Consider the following 26469-nt stretch of genomic DNA (forward strand, 5'->3'; position numbering starts at 1 on the left):
TGGTAGATTTAAAAAATAAAACAATCATGTATTAGCTCCAGAACTTGACCGCATCGTGGGTTGAGACACACTGTCTCCATTGAAATTAGTGATTCAGACCAACGCCTCATCAGCGTTTGCAAGCACTTGTACGGTAACTATACGACAGACGCCTCTGGTTCCTTCGCGACAGCCAGGTCGGGCGCGACGAACGTCTGGCATCAACAAACCGCCTCCACAAACCTCTTGGCATCCCCCAACACACGACAATCTACATTTTCACAATGTCAGACAACGCCAAGTCCGCCTCGAAGCCCCTGGTGGAGGATAACGCTGCCCTCGCTGCATCCACGGCGGCCGTTGGCACCGCAGCCAAGAGCAGTTGACAATCAAAGCTAGCCCAGCGCTTCCCCTTCCTCAAGACCAAGCGCGGCATCGCCCTTGTCGTGCTCGCCGTCCTCGTCGTCATCGGTGGCGGATTGGCGGGTCTGGCAGCGTTGCCCAAGGGCAATCGGACGGGGTCGTCGCCGGGGCGCCAGGGAGACGGGGGTGGCGATGCGGAGGCTATTACGGATGATGGGTACTTTTACGGCTTGTCCCCTCCAGTGTACCCTTCGCGTAGGTCATGTCTTCTTGTCGGCTTGGGTGCGGTCCGGATGGGCTGATACGGTTGTGGACAGCAAACATGGCGAGCACGGGGCGATGGGCCGAAGCCTATGGCAAGGCGAAGGCGTTGGTCGAGAAGATGACCCTTGAGGACAAGGTAAGCGTGAAAAACAAGACTAGGTCGCACTTCTTCTTTGTTCGTTATTACAGCGCTGATCACCCCCCGCAGGTCAGCCTAACCGGCGGCGCCAGCTCCAACACGGGCTGCTCCGGCTTCATCCCCGCAATCCCCCGCTTGAACTTCCCGGGCATGTGTCTGAGCGACGCCGGCAACGGCGTGCGCGGCACAGACCTTGTCAGCGTCTGGCCGAGCGGCATCCACGTCGGCGCCAGCTGGAACAAGGCGCTTACCCGGCAGCGGGCCCTGGGCATGGGAGGAGAGTTCCGTACCAAGGGGGTAAACGTGCTGCTGGGCCCCGCGGTTGGGCCGCTTGGGCGGGTTGTGCTGAATGGGAGAAACTGGGAGGGTATGTATCAGCGTGCCGCGGGCTTGGGGAGGGAGGATGTTGAGCGGCTAACGCCGCGCAGGGTTTTCAAGCGATCCGTATCTTGCCGGAGTTCTGGCCTATGAGACCGTCTCGGCGGTGCAGAGCGTTGGAGTCATTACGAGCACCAAGGTTTGGAAAGCCGCCTGTTTCTGGTCTGAGATGCCGACGCCCTGCTAACCGACGAAGCACTATATCGGCAACGAGCAAGAGACCAACCGGAACCCGTCGGGCGACGTGGAGTCGGTCTCGTCCAACATTGACGATAGGGCCATGCACGAGCTGTACCTCTGGTAAGAGCTTGACCCGTATTGTGTGATGACATCCTCTGACCCCACGGCGGGCCCTTTCAAGATGCCGTGCACGCTGGTGGCGGCAACATCATGTGCTCGTATCAGCGCCTCAACAACTCGTATGGGTGCGCAAACAGCAAGTCGCTCAACGGCCTTCTAAAGACCGAACTCGGGTTCCAGGGTTGGGTGGTCAGCGACTGGGGCGGGCTGCACACTGGATACGCTGCCGCCCTAGCCGGGCTTGACGTTGTCATGCCGTTTGGCAACGAGTTCTGGGGGGAGCACCTTGTGGAAGCAGTTGGAAATGGCACTGTTCCCGAGAGCCGCATCGACGATATGATACTCAGGTAAAGCCGGACAGCTCCCGAAGACCTGTCTTGCGACTAATCATATGCTAGGGTGCTTTCCTCGTGGTACCTGATGGGCCAGGACCAGGGATTTCCTCAACCTGGTATCGGCATGGCCAGCGACCTCACCAAGCCCCATGCCATTGTCGACGCGAGGAACTCAAGCTTCCGGTCAACGCTGCTCGACGGCGCCGCGGAGGGCCACGTCCTCGTCAAGAACATCCGCAACGCGCTGCCCCTGAAGCAGCCAAAGCTGCTCTCTCTCTTTGGTTACTCAGCCAAAAACCCAGACCGCAACAACCCAAGCCCCAACTTTTCCCCCTGGCTCTGGGGCGCCGAATCGTTCAACTACACCGAATTTGCCGGCCGCTTCTACGGCTACGGCGGCTCTTACACCAGCACCCCCATTGCCGTCAACGGCACGCTCTACTCTGGCGGTGGCTCCGGCGCCACATCACAATCCACCGTCATCTCCCCCTTCGATGCGCTCACGCATCAAGCCTACGACGATGGCACGCAGCTCTTCTGGGACTTTGTCAGCGGCACGCCCCATGTCAACGCCCTGTCGGGCGCATGCCTCGTCTTTGGCAATGCCTACGCCGCCGAGGCCGCCGACCGCCCGGGCCTAAGCGACGACTACACCGACAACCTGATCCGGCACGTCGCCGAGCGGTGCAACAACACCATCGTCATCTTCCACAACGCGGGAATCCGTCTCGTTGAGGCCTTCGCAGACCACCCCAACGTCACGGCCATCTTGTTTGCCCACCTGCCCGGCGAAGCATCCGGCCGCGCGCTGGTTGACATCCTCTACGGCCGCGCGAATCCGTCGGGGAAGCTCCCCTACACCGTCGCCCGTAAGGAGTCTGACTACCCCGTCCTCGGACCCGACGTGGCCGCGCCGGGAAGCCGGTTCGAGCGCTTCCCGCAGAGCAACTTCTCCGAGGGCGTGTTTGTTGATTATCGCCACTTTGACGCGAAGAACATCACACCGCGGTATCCTTTTGGTTTTGGGTTGAGTTACACCTCGTTCGAGTACAGCAACCTGGCCGTTCAGAAAAAGGCCGATGCCGGACTTGGCTTCGATGAGTACCCCTCCGGTCCGGTCATCGAAGGTGGACAGCAAGACCTGTGGGATGTCCTCGTCGAGGTGACGGCCGACGTGGCCAACACGGGGAAGCTGGACGGCGCTGAGGTGGCGCAGCTGTACGTGGGTATACCGGATGACGGGGCGCCGGTGCGGCAGCTGAGAGGGTTTGAGAAACCGTTTGTACAGGCGGGGGAGACGGCGAGCGTCAAGTTCGAGTTGACGAGGAGAGATTTGAGTGTATGGGATGTCGAGGCGCAGAAGTGGCGGCTTGTGAAGGGGGAGCATAGGATCGAGGTGGGAGGGAGTAGCCGGGATCTACCGCTGGTTGGAAAGGTGGTGATTTAGGGATGAGATGTTGCTGGCTTTTCATCTCTTGGGTTTGATGTTTTCAGAGACCAAGGTCTGCGAAGGCGTGATGGGATGGATGGCAAGCACAGATGGTGATGAACAGGTCAGGATGACAACAACAACACAACAACGACAACATCATCATCACACACACACAAAGACGTATATAACTCAATGTTTGGGGTGGCTCAAAGAAGCCTTCCTGCCATCCCCCCCCTCCCCCCTCTGAAGAGACCAAGTCCTTGGGCCCTCTTGGTTTCAAGCCCTCCAGCTCAGACCGCGACGCTCTTGCTTGCTCTCCTTCTCAGCAATCAAACTCTTGAAGGTCTCAACCATGCCATCGTAGGCCGGGTGCTTGGAGAAGTCATCAAACCACAGCAGCGACGCGCCATTGTTGGGAAACACATGAGGCACCCAGCTGAAGGGATCGTAAAAGTCCCAGAGGGTGATGCCAACGCAGGCCTCCACCCGCACGCACGCCTCCACCACCTTTTGATAGCACTCCTTCTGCCATTGCAGCTTTTGCTCGTCCACGGGCAGCTTGATACGCACGTCAAGCTCCGTGAAGGCCACCTCCTCCACAACCTTGGCGTACGCCTCGCTCGTGGCGATCAGGTCCTCGGCGCTCGGGTGGTTATCGGCATGCAGATGCGCCTGCATGCCCACGCCGTCCACGCGAATTCCCTCGTCCCGGAGCATGCGCACAAGCCTCAGCGCCCCGGCCGTCTTGGGCGACGTCGGCCTTTCGATGCCGTAGTCGTTGTAGTACAGCTTGGCTTCTGGGTCCGCAGCCGCCGCCGCCCGGAAGGCCAGCTTGAGGTATTCCTCTCCCAGGACGCGGTAGAAGACGCTCTTCCGGTAGCTGCCGTCCTCATCGAGCGCCTCGTTGACCACGTCCCACGCGTGGCAGCGGCCGCGGTAGTAACCTGCCACGGCGCGGATGTGGCGCTCGATGGCGTCGGCGAGGGCGGGGGCCGTCCAGTTGGTCTCCTCGACCCAGGGAGCGAGCTGGCTGTGCCAGACGAGGGCGTGGCAGCGGAGGAGCTTGCCTTGCGACAAGGCCAGGTCGGCAACGTAGTCGCCCTCGGTGAAGTTGAACAGGCGGGGGGCGGGTTCCACGAAGAGCCACTTCTGCCCGTTGGTCGGGGTCGTCTGGCCGAACTCGTCGTTGTCTGCCAGGATGGCGTCGTATTGCGCGTATGACTCCGGGTACGGGGCGCGCTCGCGTTGGTGAGGGGTGTCGGTGGCCGCACCGAAGTAGCGGAGCCCTGCCTGGACGGCGAGCTTGTGCAGCTGCGCCGTCACGGGCGTAGACAGCAGAAGGAGGCTGGTCGCAGCAGCGACGGGGGATGCGATTCTCATGGCGGCGACAGGCAGCGTCGACGGCGGTGCGGTGGACAAGAGGGAGCGGTGACTTGAGAGCCCTTGAGAGCCGGTGACCACGCGGGCCTTGCGAAGAGGGCCTGCAAGCTACTTCATCCAAGATATATTGCCCTCCGCCGACCTCCTTGCTCTGGCATCCGCCTCATTCGGCACCAAGGCTGCGGACACGGGACAAGACCAGCCATCAAGCTCCATCCGAGCAAATTAACCAAAGCATCTTGACCCGCTTGCTGCCCGCGGCGTTGTAGCGATCCGCGAGCGGGTGAAGGTCCGTTAAACGTCACAGCCGGACCACTCAGCCGGAGCGCCAAGGCCGCTCCGTCCCCGGCCCTCCCGGGCACCCTTCCGGGTAAATCGTCAATGGTTGGCTATTCCGGAGCCTCGCATGCCGCGAGGGGAAATGTCACTGAGGGGCGCTGATGCGCAGTGCAGGGGAGCTTGTGTACCTGTAGCCTCTCCTGAATCGCAGCCGACCGGATCATGAGCGATGATGACGAGGGAGATACTTTCAATGCTAACCATGACTATTCTTCACGCATTAGAAAGGGTATCTTGAGGATGGCTTCACCTCGGATCAAGCACCAGCCCGTTCTAAGGCCCTTAATGCCTCTTCCGTAGTATGCAAACGTGGCAGTGATCCGCGACTTAGAATCGACTTTCACAAGCTTGGACGCGCTGGTATCTCCGGTAGCCCCCTATCCCGCCCTCCACTCCACCACCCCGCTTCATCTGCACTTCCCCGGTACCCCGCTCCACTGTTTGCGTCACAAAAAGCTCCTCTTACAAGTAGGATTTCCAATCAAGCGGGTTTAGCTCAGTTGGGAGAGCGTCAGACTGAAGTGAAACTTCGGGAACTCAATCTGAAGGTCGTGTGTTCGATCCACACAAACCGCACTCCGATATCTTTTTTCCTTTTCTCTCTCCAAGCCTGAGAGAGCAGGGCCTTGAGGCAGTTCGGTTTTTTCTTTTCCTTGAATTTTGCTGGAATTTCAACCCCCTATGTGTGTCTCGTGCAAGCCCTGATGTCCGCGTTGCCCTCGTCGGTCACAAAGGCAGTCTTTTGTGATTTTGCAGCTGAACTTCATTTCCAACGCAAAGAAAAATTCCAGTTCAGCAAACAAAAAGCAGACGGCATCGACGCACTCCCGAGCAAAAGGACGATCATGCTGGGACTCGAACCCAGAACCTTTACCAGCTGGCAAACACATCACAGGAGATGTGCTGGAGACCGGAAAGTAACGCGCTACCATTGCGCCACACGACCGAGAGCCAGGATCTGCTTGGCAGTGGTCGTGCTTTCTGTTCAAGAGGCACCTTGCAGCGAGGCCCTCCTATTCTGAAAAGTGAAGCAATGCATGTAGAGAATATAGTATTGCGTCCTACCCAATGTAACCGTTTGTCGGTGCCTGGATGCAAGCTTGCAAAGGGGGGGTTGGCATCCTCTCACTGGAAGGTGTGAGCTGTTGACAAGAGCGACATCCGGGAAAGTGGGCTACCAAGAGTTCCCACGGGCATATGGTCTAGTGGTATGATTTCTCATTTGCATCCTCTAAACGTGCATTGAGACGGTCCCGCGTTCGATCCGCGGTATGTCCAGCAACTCTTGAATCATTTATTCTTTTGCATTTTTTCCTCGTTGTGTCTTGGTTGACGTTGGCATTGAGCCTTTTTGGTGCGGAGCGCTCAGCGGCTGGCCTGCGTGCAAAACGCCTGTGGCAAACGCACTGGTTGTTATCATATGCTTCAATATGTCTGCGGCATCCGCGGTCAATCATCCATCCCACCAGCAACATGGGGAATTTGCCTTTTTCTCTGCTTAAAGGTCTTTAGATTCCTAGCCGACAATGGAACTGTTGGAGACCTCGACGAGGTTGGGACGGTGTCATGTTTGCTTTATCTAAACGGCAAGCTAAGGCTGATCGCACAGGCATGGTACGGGCCTCTTGCCAGATCTGTTGTAACGCAAGGAAGAGAAGGGCTATGTGTATCCCAAGATACTTCAGGATGTAGGGTGTCATAGGAGACCGGTCCGGTAGAGTGCGGCTGGCAACCTCTTCATGATACATGACTTCGTCGGGGCTCATCAAGCCCAAGCGCAGCCAGGCGTTCTACGCATTTTCTTCCATCAGTGGCAGGAGAGGAAGAAGGGCTGGCCAAGTCCAAAGCGTGGTCTAAGAGATGGATCCATGGGAGGTACTGGGCGAGGTTTGTCTAGTCCAGATTATGGCCGTGGCCTAGAAGTCCGGCCCCGATGGAAGCTTCCCACCTCCCATTGGTGAAGGAGAAACCAGGCATATAGAGCCGACAAAGCCAACTATCGTGTCTCTTCGGATCTCCGCCTGAGACGACGGTTGTGAGGATGCTAAGCTACAAGGGTTGTCTTTTGATCATGCCGTTCGCAGATGACAATCTTTCGTCCTCCCTGGTTCCCATCCCTGGCTCCCCGAGTCCATTTCCAGTCCATTGCACCTGAACGCTCCATCTCTTTCGCTGCGTTGTATACATTGTCATCCTTTCCCACTTTCTCTTGTTTTTACGTAATATTAGTCGATGGTTTCGGCCTGATGTGCTGTACAAACACTCAGGCTCTGATTTGTCCGGCTGTCCTTGGAGACTCGAACAGTATCTCGTATCTCTCATCATACACATCTTCCCCCTCTAACTCGCAACAACATCTCCAGACCTTACGGCAGATGGTGCCAAAGCGAGAAAGAATGAGCTTTTCACAATGCACCGGGCGCACTCTTATCGTCAGGACCAGTTGCTGGTAAGACGAGGTTCATGAGTTCCTCCACCCCAACACAGGCACGGCCGTTTCCAGAAAAGCACGGGAGGGAGTCGGCAGTCGAATCGCGAATGCCGGCCCCAAAGAAGCCAGGAAATGCTTCTGTGGCCAAGGCGCTTGCACCAGCTCCGGCATTGCCCAACCCAGCTCCCCAACGCAATGAGCCGGCGGATCGAAAAGGATCGCTGATGACTTGTCGGCTTGCATCCCGCAAGTTGGGAAAAGGCGATCTCTCAGGAGGGAGCAAGGCGAACGCCGAGAGTGATGATTGCCTTGTTCAACGCTCCCAGCTGCGAAGAGTTCGCGCCCACCTTCCTCCATCCCCGTGCACGCTGATAATGTTCAGGACTCGGGAGAAAAAAAGGGTCTCCAAGAATCGCAATCACGGCAAGCCAAACACGATGGGAGAGATAACGGTGTTCTCTCTCGGTAGCAATCATGTTAGCCGAGTCAATGGGGGAGGGGAGGGAGCTGCCTGTTTCATTCCTCATAACCCCCTGGCCCCACCCCGACTTCCAACAGTCATCAGCCTGCTAGCCGCCCGGCTAGCTCAATCGGTAGAGCGTGAGACTCTTAAATAAGAGCTCCAATCTCAAGGTTGTGGGTTCGACCCCCACGTCGGGCTCAATTCCCGGCAGCGATGGCTTCCTTTTTCCATTTTTTTGCTCCTACCTCCCAAAACGTTTTCCATCGTTTTATATTTGACAAGGCAGCAGACGTTTGTGAGAGAAATATGGAGCGTCTGCCAAGCAAAGAGTTTTGTTTTCCCTGTTGGATTGACACACGGGCCCTGCGCAGGGCGCGGTATTGCAAGTTCAATCGCGGGATGGATTCAACCAACAGCCTCCTGAACGACATTCTACATGGCACTCCAACTGAAAATCGCTTTCAACATTGTAAGCCGGCTCTGTACATCTGAGTTGTACTCTACCGACCTGATCCTGCGGGCCAGAGGCAGCGTCACACGCACCAGAACACCAACCCCGAGCAGAGACTAGCCCCGCCCCATTCCATGGGTCTACCATCAATGCAAGGAAACAAGAAACGTCAAGCAGACACCCACCCCATGCCTTGCTGTGCATATACGCACCCTTTTTTTCCTCCTCCCATCATTATATGCGAAAATTTTTGCAGAGCCATCCCTCCGTCGGATAAGAAACAATGCCCTTCCCATCCACGCCTCTCTATTTGCGTACGTATTGGCAGCGTTGCCGCCCAAACTCTTTCATTTTTTTTTTTTTTTTGACAACGGACATCTATTGCGACTTCGGCTCGTTGGCGTAGTTGTGAAGGCTGAAAACGTTGATCGAGTCAGCCCTTGCATTCACGCCATCTTGTTTCCTCGCCAGGGGTCTATAGAGTGAGGGGTTCAAGGCAACGTACCTGATGTCATCACGATTCGTAGGATTCGGATTGACCAGCTCCTCCTTCTCCTCCACGCCATTGACATCCTCTCCATCGGCCGACCCCGAGGCACCATCCGCCAAAGCAGCGCGCTTGGCCAGGTTCACAGGGCCGCCGTTACCGACCACAGTGCCCGCTGGCGCGGCGGCCTCGGCCATCTTGCGCTTCTTGCCGCGCATCTGGGTGAGCAGCTCAAAGTAGCCGTCCGGAACGGGCGTCTTGTACTCGCCGCAGAAGACGCCGACCTCGAAATCGGTGACCTTGGTATCGGCGGGCGCGGCCTCCATGCAGGCGGCCTTGAGGTCGTCCAGGTCCTGGTAGATGACGTCGTCGGCGTTGATGTGGCGAGCAATGTCCTCGCGCGTCTTTTCGTAGGCAATGAGCTCGGCGGGGGTGGCGAGGTCGATACCGTACTGTCACTGGTTGTTAGAAGGCCCGGTTTCCAAGCGAGCTCAAGAGGACAGAAGGGGAACATACGATGTGAGGATGCTTAATAGGCGGCGCACAGCTGGCAAAGATGACCTTGCGAGCACCCGCATCGCGCGCCATGCTGACGATCTCGCGGCTCGTGTTGCCGCGGACGATGCTGTCGTCCACAAGGCACACGACGCGGCCCTGGAACTCGGACTCCATGGCGCTCAGCTTGCGGCGCACGCTCTTCTGGCGCGCCTTCTGGCCGGGCAGGATGAACGTCCGGTAGACGTAGCGGTTCTTGATGAAACCGTTGGAGAAGGGCTTGCCGAGGCGCTCCGAGACGACGGCGGCGGCCGTGTTGCTGGTCTCGGGGACCGGGATGATGACGTCGATCTCGCGGATGCCCTCCTCGCCCAGCACCTCGCGCAGCTTGTCGGCCAGCTTGGCGCCCATGTTCATACGGCTGCTGTTGACCGAGATGCCGTCCATGATCGTGTCAGGGCGCGCAAAGTAGACGTACTCAAAGATGTCGGGCGAGTAGGCCTGGGGCTCGACAACCTGCAGGAACTGCGGCTCGCCGCCCTTCTGGATGAAGACGGCCTGGCCCGGGAGGATGTCGCGGAAGTCACGGAAACCCAGCTGGCGGAGGGCGATGCTCTCCGAAGAGAGCATGTAATCGGTGCCGCCCTCGACGGTGGCAGACGGGCGGCTGCCCATGACGAGGGGGCGGATGCCGTGGGCATCGCGGAAGGCGAGGATGCCGAAGCCGGCGATCATGGCGGTGATGGCCCAGGCTCCCTGGCAGCGCTTGTATGTCTGGCGCAGGGCGCTGAAGATGTCCTCGACGTTGACGCGAGCCTTGCCCGTCTCGTTCAGGGCGCTGGCGAACACGTTCAGCATGAGCTCGCTGTCGGAGTCGGTGTTGACGTGGCGGTGCGCCTCCTTGTCAAGGTAGTCGCGCAGCTCGGGGGCGTTGATCAGGTTGCCATTGTGCGCGAAGCAGATGCCATAGGGCGAGTTGACGTAAAACGGCTGGCTCTCGGCGCTCTGCAGCATGGGAGTTCCATCCGTTAGCAAGCCCTTGGGGGTTGTTGTTCTCTCGCTCTCCAGGCATCCCCGCCAGGTTCAACATACCGAGCTCGTCCCCGCGGTCGGATACCGCAGGTGGGCAATGCCCATGTAACCAGGGAGGTCGGCGACGCGCCGACCGTCGTTGAAGACGCTGGAGGCCATGCCATTGCCCTTGCACTGGAATATCCTGCCGCCGGCGGCGCAAGTGGCGATGCCACAGGCATCCTGACCGCGGTGCTGCAGGTAGTAGAGGCTTTCGTGCAGGTCGGCTGCCGCCTCGGTACTCGTCGAGTCGGCGAGGATGAGACCAAGAATGCCGCACATGGTGACTGGCGCCGGTTCGTGGGGGGACCTTGTGTGGGGGGTTTATGCGGAAGGGATGGGCAGAAGATGCTGCAGCAGCAACAACAACAACAACACACACACAGCCAGCAGCGTTTTCGATATCCCCAGGTGAACCGAGAGTCGCTGGTCGGATGTGCTGACAAAGGCCGACAGACAGTGGAGAGGCAGCTTTGGTCCTCAATGGCCCATGGAACAGAATTCACAATGGAAATTCGGATAGGTGGGCCCGTGTGGGTTGCCGAAGTCGGGATGGACGGGCAGAGGGCGAGAGAGGTATTTGTTGATATTCTACAGTGCCGAAGAAGAGAGCCAGAGGAGAGAGGAAGATGAGACGAGGAGGCTCGCACCCGGGCAGAATGAATGGCTCACCGCCGCGGCAAAAGGGTCAGAGGGCAGGGGCGGTGATAGTAACAAGGACTGGCCGGTATACTTGAGCAGTCCATTTTTTTTTCTAAAGTTCGGGAGGCTAGCGCTTCGTGGTGCCGAAGTCCAGGCGAGGTCCAGCCTTTTCAGATATGGCGGGGAAAATTTTCTGGAGGGGCACGTTTCTGCGGGGCATTGATGGCGAAAAAAAAAAAAGAGCGACAGGGGGAGTCGCATGTGGTGGTGCCGAAGGAAATCAAGATCGTGCCGCCACCTTGGCGTGGGGTGTGTGCGACAAGGCCGAGGCGGCTGCTCATTGGTTGCCGACCCAACGGTTTTCCGGCGGCCAACACCACGGCTTGGCTCGGCTTGTGATGCTCGTGCAGGACGGAACATGGAACCGGGAAAAAGATGAAAGATATCAAGACGGGATTCTTGCTCCGTAGGCACACAATCAGGTGCATATTAAGTGCCTACATATACGGACATACTAGTACGTAGAATTCTAAGTAGAAACCTGGGCGATCAGATATGGGGGGCCGTCTCACGGGCCCACCTGGCTTCAAGACACACATGCGCAACTTGATAACCCTCCGGCTTCCTCTGAACATCGACGGGGCCGTTTTCTGATGACATAATGCATTATCAAGACGCATCCACCTAGCCACCCCAATGTAGAACCATCAAGACATTGCACGGGAATGGTTCAATTGCCGGAGGGACAACGCTGAGACATTCAACCTGCTCTACAACCTACCGTACCTCAGGTACCTACTACCTCCCAAATGGGGCAGTTCGATAGAGGAACGGTTACAACCGATAAACCCTCAACACACCCCCCCATTCGCCCTACAGAACCACCACTCACCCAGCCCAAGCTCTGATATGTAGGGCGCTCGCATCCTCGAATCTTGCCCGCATCCTCGGGTCTACTGTTCTTCCTCTGCCTTGTCCCAAGTGGTTACACGTTCCCTCTCCCAGAAGAAGCTATACCAACAGTCTCGGGTGACTACTTTGACAACTCATGCATGTAGGGTTGCGCCCTTCCACATGTGCCCTTTGTTCCTTTCTGGACCGTTTACGCCCTCCATAAGGTACCAGGATCCTTTTTCCATCTTCTTTACCATCACCCACCCGCACCCTTGGTGCACAGATTCGGGGCAGCCTCCCTCGACCATTACACCAACTCAGCCAACGCCTTGGCCTTGTTTTCCTCAACCGCCTTGACAAATGTCTCGTAGGGGGTCAGCGTGCCCAGGGCCCGGCGCATATGGGCATTAACAATTTGCAGGCCGTAGATATAGCTGGCATTGACCCAGCCGAATCTGTTTGTACCAAACACGGTCAGCATTGAATCTCATCATGAAAAAAAAAAAAGGTGAAACCCACCCCTCCTTTGCAACACCCTTGAAATCCAACCCCTGGTTGCCGTACTCCGCGTCGACACGATGCGGGTCAATCGGCCTCGTCACATCATACTTCTCCACCACCACGCCGTTAAAATCGACGAAGGCCTTGGTGATCATGAACAGCCACTTGTAGGCGAGCCGCTCGGCCTCATCCGTGAAGCTGTAGCGGTACAGGCCCGTCCAAGCCAGCATCTGCTGGGGCGCCCAACCGTAGGGGTAATCCCATTGGCGGTTGGGCCGCTCGAGGCCAACCTCGCCGCGGCTCTCCTTGGTGCCCGACAGCAAGCCGCCAAAGGCCTCGAAGCGCGGCAGCGCCTTGGTCACCATGGCGGCCGCTTGCTTGGGGCTGCTGACGCCCGCCCAGAGCGCCCAAAAGGTGGTGGCGCTCTCGTAGGTGCACTGCTCGCGCTTGACCGTGTCGTAGTCGAAGTACATGCCCTCGGCCTCGTTCCAGAGGTACTTGTCGATGGCCAGCTTGCGGCGCTTGGCGCGGCGGTCCCAGATGGCCGACGTCTCGATTTGGCCTGGCGTCATGTTTCCGATGCAGTACTCCGCTGGGATCTCCAGCTTGTCGCCAAACACGTTGCGAATGGTGCGCGCAATATCTGTCTCGTACTTGAAGAGCAGCGAGTTGAGGTCGATGGTGGCCAGGTTGGCGCACACACCCTCGAACCGATACGTCGTGTCGTGGCCCGACTCGCGCACCGCGCGGTCGTGCATAAAGTACTCATCCAGCTCGGGCTCCTTGATGCGGCCATGGTTGTATGCTTCGACAAACTGGTCAAACGTCACGCCGTGCTTCTTGACGTATGGCTCCAGGATGTGCACGAAGTGGCCCCGTTCCGTCTCCGGCGGGACACCAAGCCCCTCGGGCCGATACCGCGACAGGCCGGTAACCGGGTCAAGGCGCGGCTCCGCCACCCAGACGCTGTGGTACTCCTTGATGGCCGCCAGGATGGCGGTCCGCAAGAAGTCGACGGCTCCAGGCTCGTGCTTGATCTTGTCATAAACGCGGAGCGCCATATCCGTGAGGAAGGGGGGCTGGGATCGGCAGAGGTAGTAAGAGCGCGTGGCGTTGAGAATCTTGCCGTAGTGCTTGATGCAGAAGCAGAAGTTGAGAACCATGGACTTGGCGAGGTCGACCTTGTCGTGCACCAGCAGGCCCAGAGACTCCATGTAGCTGTCCCATCCGTACAGCTCGTTAAAGCGGCCCCCCGGAACCACGAACGGCCGACCCCGCAGCGTCTTCTTCCCCGTCTTGGGGTCCGTCACCTCCTCCATGTCCACGGCCAGCAGGCCCGGCTTGGCGTTCATGTCGCGCACCAGCTCAGGCGTAATCTTCTCGGGGAGCAGCTGCACGTCGAGCCGGATCTCGGGCCTCTCCTCGGCCAGTTTCTTGTAGTACTCATACTGTTCCGGCGCTCCCCTCGGGACGTAGATACGCGGCCGCGGGTCATCGGTCCAGTCCTTGGGGTCCCGGGCAGCCACCTCGATGCTCGACGCGTCGATCCGCCGCGTCAGCCCCTCCCAAAAGTGGTCCCGGATCATGCGCGACAGCCGGTTGACGGGGTTCTCGTTGAGCCTTGCCTCGTCGAGGATGATCTGCTTACGACCATACTCCTTGGCGAGCGACAGCTCCTGGAGGAGGTTGGAGAGCATGTAGGTGCCGCGGATGTCGAACCGGTTGTGGCCATTGGAGGCTGCCGTGCGCAGGGTGAGGACCTGGAAAGGAGCACGCGTTGTCAGCTCGGTCAAGTCGGGCAAAAGCGGCAGCGCAGAGAGGACCGTCTGCCCACCTTCGGCCCGTTATCCTCGATGGTGATCTGCATGTTGCCATCCGGGTCCTCCTGCATCAGGAGGCTCTGAAGCGTCGGCTCAACCTGGATGAGGAATCGGCGGTTGTGAGGGAGGGTTGTCTCATCTGGACGGACAGGTGGTTAGCGCCTCGCGATCTCCTGCCATCCTTTTTGGGTGTGCCCCCATACCGTGACTCCCCCGCCTATACGGCTCGTGCAAAACCATCCGTTCCATCTGCCTCAGCAGGCTGTTCTGGGAGTATGTGCGCGTCCGCGGGCCAGCGCGATTGTTCCTGTGCCGCTCCTCGGCGGTGTAGTAGGTCCGGGCATCGTCGTAGACGTTCAGGTGCTCGTCCGTGGACCCTCGCGGCTTGGGAGGGGCAGGACCACCACGCGGTTGCGGCGTGGGCCCCACGATATTGGCTTCGGGATGGAGAGGCATGGTGAAGAAGACGCAGCGAAACGGTGCCGAGGGTTGACGGGCCGGACAAGAGGCCAAAGTGCTCCGGGGAAGCAGGAAGCGACTACGCTCGGTCCTGAGCTACGGGAGGGACAATCAGGGATCGGATATTCAAGTCACGCTCTTATCCGTCGCAGGTTTCGTCGTTGTTCGTCTTCGACCGTCGGCCTCCGGTTGGTTTCGGCGCCCAAAAACAAAGGGCTCGGGTCGCAGTCTGCCGTCACGCTATGTATCGCCTGGGTGCGTCAGCTCAACGTTGCTTTCTCGGAGAGGTCGTGCCACTCTTTCAATGTCACACGAGCTAAGCTTGAGGGAGGAGCGCAGTTGGAGAGGTTGGACGAAGCTGCAAGGCGAGGTGAGGCGAGGAGAGCTGCCGTGGGATTGTTCAAATGGCGGCACAGCGGGGAGTGAGCAGGGGACAGAGGCCCGAGATGGGGATGCGATCACGCGGACCCAAAAAAACGAAACCGCTAACCTGGAAGGAGCAATGGGGGCTTGAAGACTTCGGGCTGGCGGAATGAAGCAATTGAAACCTGGCCGCCGCCGTCGTCGTGCTTTCCTCGGTTTGTTGCTGGTTTATCTCGCCTTGGGGTTGGGGAGCAGCGCGGCTTCCTTTGTAAGTGAAGGTTGGGTGGGAGGGGTGCGGCAGTCGCCGGCGGCTGGGTCACGTCGGTCTCTCCGTTTGCTTGCGCTGAGGGACAACCAAGACACGTCGAAATCGGTAATGCAACCCGGTGGCACGTCAAGCCGAATGTTGGATACTCGAAGGATCAAGATGAATTGGGATTCGGCTTCAGGGCTCGCTGGTGTTCCTTCGAGAGAAAGAATGCTATCAAGAGAGCCGCTTGGGTTCAGGGCAAGCTTTCTGGCAGCTATGAGCGGAATCATGTGGGGTTTTCTAGCTGGGTGGCAACTGATGTACCGCAACCCTTCGTTTATTTTCCCCCATCGTTGCCAACGCTATCTTGACGGCGTCCATCCCTACCCCCCTTGGGCACTTATCAGGGGTCGTCGTTGTCATCACTTGCACACCGTGGCTTCGGTTTCAGGTGGCCGGTCAGCTTACCAGCTAGCTCTCGAAGTCTTGACTCTCCACGAATGGCATATCCACGTTCTAGTACAGCATGGGTTGGCCCGCAATCTGAGCGGCGGGTTGCTGCCCGGGCTTCATCCCGTCCCTACCCCCCCCCCCCCCCCCCCTTCTCCCCCTCCCCTCCCCCCAGACCTTGCCCGATCACGGTGAATACTATACAACCTGATGGCAGGGGAGACGGGACGAAGGCCCACTATGACAGCACCCCGTTTCCGATCTCCAGTCTGCAGTCTCCAGGTTAATCCTCGCTGTCCATGAGAGGGGTTGCCTTGCTTGAGCCTGAACGACGGAGTCCGGGTTGGGCCTCGGGTCACGAGAATTGATTCCCGTGTCTCATGGAAGAAGTAAGTCCCTCCCGATCGTCGAGGTTTTGGTGCCCGTTTTCAGGAGCCGACATGGCTATCGCATCATCCCGATCGCCGAGATGCTTTGATACTCTCCAACATGGTTGCCACCCATGTTTCTTGTGGGGGAGCAGATCGCAGACTGCGTACTGCGTAGTGTACATAGCGTGTTTGCCCAACCACAACAAATCTCTCTATCCATACGCTCGCTCCTCCAACCCTCGCTTCCTCACTGACACCACCCTGTGACAAGCACAAACGTTCCCCCCACTGCGACCACATCCACACCAAACAGCCCAACGCAAACATCGGTAGCAACCTCGCCGGCAGTCGGTGAGCAACTTTCCAGCGGAGCGGCTTCCCGCAGCACCGGATTGCGGCCTCACCTCCCCACGCCGCGTTTCTTTTGCGGTTCACATGACCAGTGTTTCAATCACGAATCGCGAGCCCTGGGGTCGCACAGGAGACGTCGGACTTGGCGCCCTGCGGATACCGCATCCGGCAATCTCCAAACAGACCTAAAGACGAGGGCGTGGGGGTTCCGACGAGGCTGTCGATCTCCCTGGAGAGGGGAGACGGGAGCCAGGGACCAGGCGTCTAGACCACTCGCCATCTTGACACAAGCACCAATCTATACAAAAAGAGAGGCAATATACTTGCAGACTATGCCTAAAAGAAGAAAACATCCAACACCGAGCGCGTAGCCAGCAATAAAGCATCCACTAATACCGTGAACAACAATCGGATTTTACATTATTCGTGATGGCGTCTCGGCTTGAAACTACGACTTCCAACACCAGCAGCGTTCACGGATTTCCCGCAAAGTACGGACCCATGCAACTAACAGGACAAATGTCTCACCCTCTTCTGCGTAACTGCTGCATCCCCCGAGGAACCTTGTTTCGTTGGTCTGGTTGGAGTCTGATTCTGGTCTCCATAGCAGCTTGGAGCGTCTTGACTCAAGTCAGCTGCCGGGTCTTCAAAACAAAACAAAACCACTCCACCGCCTTCGCTCAGCAACTCGGATCCTCAGGGCCTTGCCTTCCCACACATGTGTGTCTGCGCGGACAAGAAGAAAACGAGAAATGACAGTTGGTATCTAACATGAACGTTTTACTCTTGTCCTTGACCGCAAAAGCCCAAAAATGCAGCAATGATGTCCCGTCCCGCCCGCTTCGATACAGAAAAGTTACTCAGCAACGCTGTCATGGCTCGTGACCAACCCGCTCTAGTAAGGTATCCCAATCACCAAAGAAGCAGCAAAAGGAAGCGTGCTCCGTAACAAGACAAAAAAAAAAAAAAAAAAAAAACAATGGGAGAAAACAGACAAGAAAAGGTGCCTACTAATCGTCCTCCTCTTCGAGCTCGCTCGGATGCTCCCACTTGATGGGATGTACCAGCAGACTCCTCAAGCACATACGCCCCGTGCTCCCGGGCATCTCCTCCTCCTCCCTCCCGCCGCGGAGCGTCCCTTCGCCCGCCTTACCGCCGTTAGGGCCGCGGCCGTCCCACTCCGCATACCCCAACCAGCGCCGCCACAGCAGGCCGGAAAACTCACTATGGTAGTACCAGCTTGTGCCTTTGTGGTTGTGCTCATTCCTAGAATTGAAGACGCTCCCTCGGCCGCTCGTCGTGTGGTCGCGCCCGCCGTTGAACGTCTTCTCAACGACCGCCAGGTCCCAATCGCGGTCGATCGAGACGGGGTGGGGCGCGAAGACGGCTTTGAGCCCCCGGTGGAGCGCGACCGTGGCAGGGAACATTTCCGTGAAGGCCGTGTGATGCAGCCGCCAGACCTCTTCGTGCATGGCCATGAGCATGCGGCGGCTGAAGCGGCCGGCTGTGATGATGGAGCACCGCCGCGGTGGTTTGGGGAGGCTCGTGTCGTAGCCCGCCATGTCCGACTCAAAGAACCACCCCGAGCCTTCCGGGTCGAACAGAGGGTTGAACGTGATCAGGTCGGCGTCCTCGCCGACGCCGCAAGAGGTGTCGTTGGCGCCGCCGGCGCACGACGGGGGCATGAAGCTCTGTCCTTCCTGCTCGAGCAGCAGCGGTTCGCGCCCGGCAAAGTTCTGCGGGCCAAGCACGAACGGCCGCCCGCTCGCCCGTACGTCGCGCTCCACCACCGCCGTGAAGTTATCCCAGTCGCCGTGCAGCTGTGGTATGTAGTACTTTGAGGAGCGCTCCCACAGGCCGACGCGCGACTGATTGCGGGCCCACCGCCCGAGACGGTCGAACAGCTCGTAATAGTTGCCCACGAAGCGCATGTCCATCTCCCAGTTCCAGAAAAAGTCATACTCTGGGTGGTTGAACGCAAAGTACTGCAGAGCGAAGTGGGCGCTGCGGTACACGCCGTAGATGTCCTTTCTGGCCGGGTTCGAAAAGACGCGCTTAAAGCCTCCCGGATACACCACGCGCATTTGCTCCTCGGACCAGACCGTGCAGAGGCCATGGAACTCGGGCGGTATGTTCTCATCGAGGATCCGCTGGACCGTCCGCGGGTCGGCCAAGATGGGCTCTGAGTCGTCCCGCACATGCAGGAGGAAATGCACATCATACTCTGCGCCGGACCGCAGCGCCAGCTCCGAGATCAGAGCCCGAAGGTTGAGGATCAGGTGAGCCGACCATGGAAAGCCCGTGTAGGCCCGAACCACGACGGCGGTCCGCGGCATCTTCTTTTTCGTCTCAGGGGCACTTTCTTCACGAGGCTGCACAACCGTCTTGGTCTTCATTGCCGGGAACAGGCCTGTCGGCGCAGCCACCTCCACAAACCGCTGCTTATTGGCCTCGTAGCAGCGGTTCTGCACCTCGCCCCAATCGATCCCAGCGTAGTTGATCTTGCCTGTCCGCTCCCAGACGACCTCGCTGCCCGCAGACTCGGTGTCCATGCCCACCTCGAGACCTCCCTCGTCGAAGCTGTAGCCAAGCCCGTAGGGCCCGTACCGGCCGAACCTGTCGAAACAGACGTCGTCCCGCAAGCCCAGAACCTTGTGCGAACCCATGAAGGGGTTGGGTTGGCCCTGGGGGATGCCATTGTATGCGTAGATATCCGGGATGGGGATCGTCTTGTTCGCGTCGAGGTAGCACGGCGAGACGGGGTAATACTCGGCGGCGTAGTCGGAAGATTCGTAGTCGGGGTGGACTATGAATGGCGTCGGCGTCGGCAAGCCCGTGTAGTGTAGCGTGGTCGGGAAGGGATATGTCGCGTTCGGCGGCAGCGGAAATTCGGGCTTATGGTCCTTGGCGGGCACCAGCGCCTTGAGCCCGACAAAGTAGCCATCAAGGCTGTAAGGTCAGCACCGACGCAACAATCCCCAAACAACGACCCGAGCGCGCCGTGGGCTTGAGGGGAAGGGATGGCGTAGTACTCACTGTCTGAATCCGAGCCAGCTCGGCAAGTCTATCCTCCACGGATGCGGATGGGATTCCTGTTCCGGCTCGGGGGCCACGACCACCTTGTCTGGCGGGATGGAGCCGGCGTCTTCTCCCCCATGCTGCTTGGTCAACTCGAGCAGCCTCGCCCTTCGTAGTGTGTCTCCTCGGGAGGTAGTGGTCAGGCTAAGGCATAGCAGCGCGACGATAACAATGCCCCAAAAGATGACGCGGCGGTATAGGCAATGGCTCAGCAGGGTTCGTATCCGGAACTTTGTGTTCTGGTGGGCCTTGACGGCAAACGGCAGCAGATATGTGTCTTTGCCGGCAAAAAGACTAGCTAACGAAGAGCGCTCCATCGCCATGCAATGGGGCGCCCTGAGTTTCTACGCCTCTGGAGACTCAGGAACGCATGCGTGGGAGGAGGGGGGGTCTCAAGAGGGGGACGAGGTTGAAGGTTTTCGGCAACCAAGGCCCCTTGTCAATGGCGGAGTGGGAACGATATAAGCTCAACCCAGAACCTGGAAGGCAACCCGGAAGCTAGATGCCGGGCCCCGGCCGCTCAGGGGGTGGTGTCCACAGTGGAACACATCAACAAGAAATAAAAAAGGACCTTGAAGGAACGGCCTGAGACGGGTGAGGCGGCACGGAAAGTGGACGTGGAGGCGGACGTGAGAAAGTATGACGTGACAAACCTTCACTGTGAACCGCACCTACCTACCGTTGTATGTATTATATGAGGACCTGCGTACGTGTGGACTGTGGAGGTGACGTTTCGAGAATGCGCCATTGCCGGATCAATTGATTGGCATGACATGTTGACCGCCCTGGGACACAACCTCGCGAGGCTCCAGCCGGCAGACCCCATGCTGGGCTAATGCAGCCTACCCGCCAAGGCATCGCGTGTCGGCGGGGGAGCCTTCCACCTCCCCTCGAAAGCAGCCAGGCTCCCTGAGACGATCGGGCCTGCTGGAGAACAGAGGCCAATTGCCGCCGATGAAGGGAGAATCATTCGGCGTCCAACTGCCCCTCGTCTGCCCCTCGTCTGCTGCATCGGCGCGCTGCCGACGGGCCCCGCGGGGTTTGCTTCTCGCTGCGACGTTGGTTCGTCAGCCTGAGACGCGGGCTCGTTCGTGTCCAAGAGTTCCAGAACCACAAGATCCACGCGTTCGCGCGGCGCGTGGCGCAGTCCCGGCTGAGCCCCGAAGCAGGCCCAGCCCGGTCCAGAGCAAGGCCGCTGCGATGGCGGGAAAATCCGAGGTCTTTTTTTCTTCCTTGTTCTGCTGTCCTGAGTTATCGCTAGCGCCTGCTCGGCGTGTGTGCCACCCTGACGGGCAGCTTTGCTGGTTGGTGGGTTGTTAAAAGGTTCTTGAAAGCTAACCTGTGAACAGTCGGCGAAGCCAGCGTTGTTTGCCCGTGCAGCACGGTTTGCGACGTAACTAACGTTAGCCTGACGGAGGATGCTGTGGCACCCACCAACCCCACACGCAGCCCGTCAAGGGTCGCAGCATCTATAGTAGCACCTGGTGGGTCGACGGTTTGTCCTGTCTGGCCAGTGAGAGCAAACCGCCGCCAAACCTCATCCTTTCTGTTGGCTCTGGGCATCACTTCAGCCTCACCGTTTGTTGGGTTCCGATTCCTGGAATTGGTTAACGCGAAAGCGACTGAAGAAGAGGGAAGACTTGACACTATCGTTGACGCTAGTGATGCCAATTCGCTTGAGGGGATCAGCCACCGTCTTGGCGGCGAGAGAGCACAGGAGGCTTGCCAATCGAGATGGAGAGATGTGAGATGCATTGGCGCCAGCAACACGTGCGGAAGCCCGCTGTGAGCTACCTACGGCGGTGCTGTGCAAAGTGCGCTGGAGCTCCTCATAATGGCACAGGGTATTTTGGGATAGCTGCAGCAAACCGGAGTCCGTATGTTACGTATGTACGCACACAAGATTCGCGCCGGGACAAAGACCTATCCGAAGGGCCGTAAGAATGACAGCCTTGTGGTGTATGTCAGATACCTCGCAACCGCCCTGGGGAGCAAGGCGCATATAAATCTGGGACCAGAGTAGCGATGCTACGACGGGAGAGACATAACGTTGCATGTATATACCAACGCCAAACAAGCCCAACCCCAGCCCTACATACTCCGGCGCCGGTCGAGTATATCGGGTGATAGCCACAGAAGCCTCTCGAGCGGGTTTCTTTCTTCGACAGGCTGTCGGGCGGAGTCGTGCCCAAACCTCAATAGAAAGGTATTTGCGGCGACGAATTGGCGAGCGGCGTAGCCGTGTCGAGTCTCCCCTCAATACCGCTGGACCCAAAGCCCAAGCCCAAGCCCAGGTGCGTTTGGTGAAAGCAGGCCAGCGTCTATCCTCGTCCGTCTCGAGCCGCCCCGACGCTTCGCAGTGATACGTTGAACTCGCGTCCCGTACTAGGCTCGAGAACCGTGCTGCTGCTGCCTTTCCAAAGCTCCCTTTCATCCCACGTTGGCTCACAATGATGCCGGATAAGAGGATGTTGGCGTCGGATGGCCAATAACAGCTACCATAACAACCATAAACGCTGCCAGGGCCGCAGGTTGGTGTAGATTGGGGATCAAACGAGCAGTCCTCGTGTTGTCAGCCTCTCCGCAATACTTCATCATCAATGGGGCCTCTCAAACAGAACTTTCCCCCTTTCTTGCGAACGAGTTCCGTGAGTCATTACTGGGTGCGTCGACTTTCTCTGCCATCACGCTACGACTGCTCGTCGTCGCCGGGCGGTCCCTATACTCTAAGTGACTCGGGTTAGGGTTGACCAGCAGCATCCATGACGTCATCGCTTGAAGCAAATCGCGGCGCAAAGAGGGCCCAAGAGGCCGTGGAGAAGTCGATGAGTAGCGCATCAGTCGCTTTCATGGAAATCTCTGTCGCTGGCACATTCCAATATATTAACTACACGGTTGTCTGCGGTTCGAAAGCGCTGTTGAGGGTTGTAGGTTGTGTGTTGGGCGTTTGCAAGCCAGTCTGCGAGGCGCCTGTAGTTCCCAATTCGGCAGGTGACAAACCTACACCCCCCAATGTTCGGTGTCAGACGGGGCTTCTCGGATCTCTGTCGTCAAAGGAAGGGCGTTCAAAGAGATGGGACTCGGACGAGGTGAATCATGAAAAGGATGGTACACCTGAGTTTATTTGGAACACCAGCCGCATCTGTTACCGACCCTCCGGTTTCAATAGATTTGATGCGAGATACGTGCCGCCACTGGGCAGCCAGCAATGCGCAGCGCGCACACCACCATCGCAGTCGTTCGCCCTCTCTTCGCCACGCCGCGGCTTCTCCTCGATATGGTCTGTTGAAGCAGCCAGGTACCTTCAGGTTGCCACGCACCGTCCTGCCTATATCCCGACGAGCCATCGAAACGGTGTGGATGACAACATTCAGAAGGACGACAAATAGGGTTAGCTTTGGGATTTTGGACTAGCAGATCCCAACATGGTTTTCCCAAAACCAACAGGGTGGTACGATGAGCAGCAAGATTTCCAACGAACCGTCGGGTGGGCAGCTCTCTTGAAAGCTTCTGGACTGGGTTGGTTTTTGACTGACAGACCAGCAGGTATGTTTCTCTGTTAGGGTATGTCCTGTGTACACACCGCCACAGTATATGCGTACTGCGAACCCATGTACAGAGTCCGGTGGTGAGACCAGACCTCAACCAGTTCCATGCATGTCATCGGCGCGGAGCCGGACGTCCGCACACCGTCCTCCGGCTCGCTACGGACGGTTCCACACGTCAACCTCGGGAATAAAGACGAGGCGCGAGCCGGGTCACAAGTTGCTCTCACGGTGTTAGCGCGGCGACGAGAAGGGCGATAGCTCCGGCAATCGGCAGGGCCACAGTGGGAAGCTGATGCGCAATCCCGATGCCAGCGTCAAGCCGTCGTGCTTTGAAGGCTGTGGGTCGGCCCATCAAACCAGCCTGCGGGGCGTATCGGACCACCGGGGAACCGGCAGCCAAGCGTCTGGGCATGGACGGTTTAGGAAGCTCTGTGTGGCTTGCCACGCTTCTGGTTGGCTCCCCCAGGATAAGGGTGTCATCCCCAGCATCCAGCCGTTGTTGTGCTTGACTAGCGTTCTGGCACTGGAAGTTCCCGAGGCGGCAGAGGCGCCGGGAGAGCTTCGCCAAAAGCGCCCTAGAGCGACGACTCCGGCAGTTGGCCGGCATCCATGGTCAGCAGCAGCATACGTAGGTACCTTCGATACGGTGGCACACGCCAGCGACCCCCGAGCAGAAACAGAGCAACGCCAGACAGCGCCGTGGGGATTACCAAGAACAAAGCATGATTGTGGCGGTCGGGCCGCCTTCATCCAGCATTTCGCAACCTCCGACCATCGTGAGGGACCCTCGGTGTCGGTGGGGGGCAAGAGGATCGTCCAGAGCGGATCCCTGCCGGCCCATATCTCTTGGCGCCCTTGATCCGTCTTGGAAGGTCGCAAACCTCCCAACGTCCACCACTTTCCAGAGGAGGACATTGCTCCCTTGGTGCGTGGTCCATGGAGCCGGAGGCAAAACGATGGCGCCGCTTTCCGAGGCCTTTGCTCGCGTCTCGAAGGCCCCTGATTGCTCAGTGACGATCCCTACTGTATCCTCGAAGGGTAGCTCGGGGCTTGCGGAGGGGACAGAAAAGCGGGCAATCTCTTGCCGTCTTCCCAATGGCAGGTTACAGCGGCCACACGCACATGCAGGGAGTGCTCGCCGACAGCATGACGACAGACAGAGAGTGCAACATGAGTGGGAGAATTCCGGCTGGAGGTATATTAGTTGGCCGCGCCGCGGTTGCGACTCTCGTCTCTCCGAGCTTGAGAGTCCCTCCCGCCCGTCTATCCTGCTCCTCTCGGCCCCCCTTCGACTGTTTCGGTAGCCAGAGCCCGGCTTGACTACCAAACACAAGACCTTCATCATGGCGTCTGAACCGACCAACAACGCCCCTCCTGCCGACGAGGTGCAGGCCGCGGCCCAGGATAAGGACATCGCCCTCGCTCCTGCGGCCTCGGCCAACGGCGACGAGAAGGTTGGGATCACCGCCGACGGCGAGGCCCCTACCGAGGAGGAGCTCCAGACGCTTCGCCGCGTTCCGGACAAGATCAACTGGAACATTTACACCATTGCCTTTATCGAGCTGTGCGAGCGCTTCTCGTACTACGGAACGACGGCCGTCTTCACCAACTTCATCCAGCAGCCGAAGCCCGAGTACTCGTCGACCGGTGCCAGCTATGACATCAACAACGGCCAGGCCGGTGCCCTCGGCCTCGGTCAGCGCACCTCGTTCGCGCTGACCACCTTCAACTCGTTCTGGCAGTATACGATGCCCCTCTTTGGTGCCTACATCGCCGACAGCTACCTCGGCCGCTTCCGCACCATTGGCGGCGCCCTCATGATCGACATCCTCGGCCACATCATCCTCATCATCGCGGCCCTGCCGCCCGTCATCCTCAACCCCAACGGCTCCCTTGCTGCCTTCGCCCTCGGTATCATCCTGATGGGCGTTGGCACCGGCGGCTTCAAGCCCAACGTCAACCCTCTGATTGTTGAGCAGCTCGACCTGGAAAGGATGGTGGTCAAGACGCTGCCGACGGGTGAGCGCGTCATCGTCGATCCTGCGGCCACGGCGTCGCGCGTGTATCACTACTTCTACCTCTTCATCAACATCGGCGCCCTCCTGGGTCAGCTGTCCATGGTCTACTGCGAGCACTACGTCGGCTTCTGGCTGTCGTTCACCCTCCCGACCATCATGCTGTCGCTCTGCCCGCTCGTCATGCTCTGGGGCCGCCGCCGCTACAAGCGCGTGCCTCCCCAGGGCTCCGTGCTCGGCCGCGCCAGCAAGCTCTTCCTGCTCGCCAACAAGGGCCGCTGGTCCATCAACCCCGTCGCCACCTGGAAGAACCTGCACGACGGCACCTTCTGGGACAGCGTCAAGCCGTCCAAGTTCACCGACGAGACGAGGCCCAAGTGGATGGACTTCAACGACGCGTGGGTGGATGAGGTCCGCCGTGGCTTCAACGCTTGCGCCGTGTTCCTCTGGTATCCCCTCTTTTGGCTGTGCTACAACCAGAGTAAGTTTCCGTTGAGAAAAAAAAAAAAAACAAAAAGAAACAGCCCCAAGAAGGATGTGCTAACCCGCCCTTTTTCCCAGTCAACAACAACCTCATCTCGCAGGCTGCTACCATGAAGGTCGGCGGCGTGCCCAACGATGTGCTGACCAACCTCAACCCCTTCGCACTCATCATCATGATCCCGCTGCTCGACACCGTCATCTACCCAACCCTGCGCAAGCTCCGCATCAACCCGACGCCTCTCAAGCGCATCGCCATCGGCTACTACGTCGCCGCCGCCGCCATGATCTGGGCCTGCGTCATCCAGTACTACATCTACAAGACCAACGAGTGCGGCCACTACGCCAACGGCGTCTTGGCCGACGGCACCAAGGTCGACTGCGCGCCCTCTCCCATCAGCATGTGGGCCCAGTCCGGCTCGTACATCCTCATCGCCTTCTCCGAGATCATGGCCTCCATCACCTCGCTCGAGTACGCCCACTCCAAGGCCCCCGCCAACATGCGCTCCATGGTGCAGTCGGTCGCGCTCTTTATGAACGCCATCTCGTCCGCCATTGGTTTCGCGCTCGTCTCCCTCGCCGACGACCCGCTGCTCGTCTGGAACTATGGCGTGATCGCCGTCCTGGCGGTGATCGGTGGCACCATGTTCTGGCTCCAGTTCCGCCACCTCGACAAGGAGGAGGATCGCCTCAACATGCTTCCCAAGGGCGAGGTCGGCAACGTTGTTGCTACCGCGCAGTGGAACGAGGGCGACAAGGACGAGTCCAAGGCCTAAAGGAGGAAGGAGGGGTTGCCTCGGTGCGCGGGAGAGAGAGAGAGAGTGTGTGTGTGTGTGTGCCCGGGCCAAGGGTCCGGGTTACTTTAGTTTCCCTACTGGTAATGAGTGACTGCAGGGGATCATGATAAGTGATGCCGCAGTGGGATATATATGATGGATAC

General features: G+C 58.7%; 7 protein-coding genes and 4 non-coding genes across 11 annotated transcripts; 6 read left to right on the forward strand and 5 right to left on the reverse strand.

Annotated features, from left to right (window-relative positions):
- Positions 1 to 263: 263 nt before the first annotated feature.
- VTJ83DRAFT_3552 (uncharacterized protein) lies at positions 264 to 3205 on the forward strand (the record flags this gene model as incomplete). The annotated part of the gene is made up of 8 exons (XM_071009943.1): positions 264 to 338; positions 384 to 597; positions 660 to 742; positions 815 to 1112; positions 1174 to 1262; positions 1320 to 1423; positions 1561 to 1770; positions 1822 to 3205. The coding sequence occupies 8 exons, from the start codon at positions 264 to 266 to the stop codon at positions 3203 to 3205; spliced, it is 2457 nt and encodes an 818-aa protein (XP_070867430.1).
- Positions 3206 to 3466: 261 nt separating this feature from the next.
- VTJ83DRAFT_3553 (uncharacterized protein) lies at positions 3467 to 4570 on the reverse strand (the record flags this gene model as incomplete). Its single annotated transcript, XM_071009944.1, has 1 exon — positions 3467 to 4570. The coding sequence occupies one exon, from the start codon at positions 4568 to 4570 to the stop codon at positions 3467 to 3469; it is 1104 nt and encodes a 367-aa protein (XP_070867431.1).
- An 824-nt stretch (positions 4571 to 5394) lies between these two features.
- VTJ83DRAFT_t60 lies at positions 5395 to 5485 on the forward strand. Its single transcript has one exon. It is a non-coding gene; the product is annotated as a tRNA-Phe (tRNA).
- A 264-nt stretch (positions 5486 to 5749) lies between these two features.
- VTJ83DRAFT_t73 lies at positions 5750 to 5855 on the reverse strand. Its single transcript has one exon. It is a non-coding gene; the product is annotated as a tRNA-Arg (tRNA).
- A 245-nt stretch (positions 5856 to 6100) lies between these two features.
- Positions 6101 to 6187, forward strand: VTJ83DRAFT_t61. The gene has a single exon. It is a non-coding gene; the product is annotated as a tRNA-Ala (tRNA).
- Positions 6188 to 7915: 1728 nt separating this feature from the next.
- On the forward strand, positions 7916 to 8001 carry VTJ83DRAFT_t62. The gene has a single exon. It is a non-coding gene; the product is annotated as a tRNA-Lys (tRNA).
- A 631-nt stretch (positions 8002 to 8632) lies between these two features.
- VTJ83DRAFT_3554 (uncharacterized protein) lies at positions 8633 to 10589 on the reverse strand (the record flags this gene model as incomplete). Its single annotated transcript, XM_071009945.1, has 4 exons — positions 8633 to 8669; positions 8760 to 9193; positions 9258 to 10241; positions 10329 to 10589. 4 exons carry the CDS (start codon positions 10587 to 10589, stop codon positions 8633 to 8635), a joined length of 1716 nt encoding a protein of 571 aa, XP_070867432.1.
- A 1561-nt stretch (positions 10590 to 12150) lies between these two features.
- VTJ83DRAFT_3555 (uncharacterized protein) lies at positions 12151 to 14620 on the reverse strand (the record flags this gene model as incomplete). Its single annotated transcript, XM_071009946.1, has 4 exons — positions 12151 to 12298; positions 12363 to 14104; positions 14179 to 14303; positions 14368 to 14620. The coding sequence occupies 4 exons, from the start codon at positions 14618 to 14620 to the stop codon at positions 12151 to 12153; spliced, it is 2268 nt and encodes a 755-aa protein (XP_070867433.1).
- A 2798-nt stretch (positions 14621 to 17418) lies between these two features.
- Positions 17419 to 19809, reverse strand: VTJ83DRAFT_3556 (uncharacterized protein; the record flags this gene model as incomplete). Its single annotated transcript, XM_071009947.1, has 2 exons — positions 17419 to 19357; positions 19445 to 19809. 2 exons carry the CDS (start codon positions 19807 to 19809, stop codon positions 17419 to 17421), a joined length of 2304 nt encoding a protein of 767 aa, XP_070867434.1.
- A 3102-nt stretch (positions 19810 to 22911) lies between these two features.
- On the forward strand, positions 22912 to 23225 carry VTJ83DRAFT_3557 (uncharacterized protein; the record flags this gene model as incomplete). Its single annotated transcript, XM_071009948.1, has 2 exons — positions 22912 to 22973; positions 23033 to 23225. The coding sequence occupies 2 exons, from the start codon at positions 22912 to 22914 to the stop codon at positions 23223 to 23225; spliced, it is 255 nt and encodes an 84-aa protein (XP_070867435.1).
- Positions 23226 to 24377: 1152 nt separating this feature from the next.
- VTJ83DRAFT_3558 (uncharacterized protein) lies at positions 24378 to 26305 on the forward strand (the record flags this gene model as incomplete). The annotated part of the gene is made up of 2 exons (XM_071009949.1): positions 24378 to 25530; positions 25611 to 26305. The coding sequence occupies 2 exons, from the start codon at positions 24378 to 24380 to the stop codon at positions 26303 to 26305; spliced, it is 1848 nt and encodes a 615-aa protein (XP_070867436.1).
- Positions 26306 to 26469: the final 164 nt, after the last annotated feature.

The sequence above is a fragment of the Remersonia thermophila genome, chromosome 3, assembly GCF_042764415.1.
Source record: "Remersonia thermophila strain ATCC 22073 chromosome 3, whole genome shotgun sequence".
In the NCBI taxonomy this organism is placed as follows: Eukaryota; Fungi; Ascomycota; class Sordariomycetes; order Sordariales; family Chaetomiaceae; genus Remersonia; species Remersonia thermophila.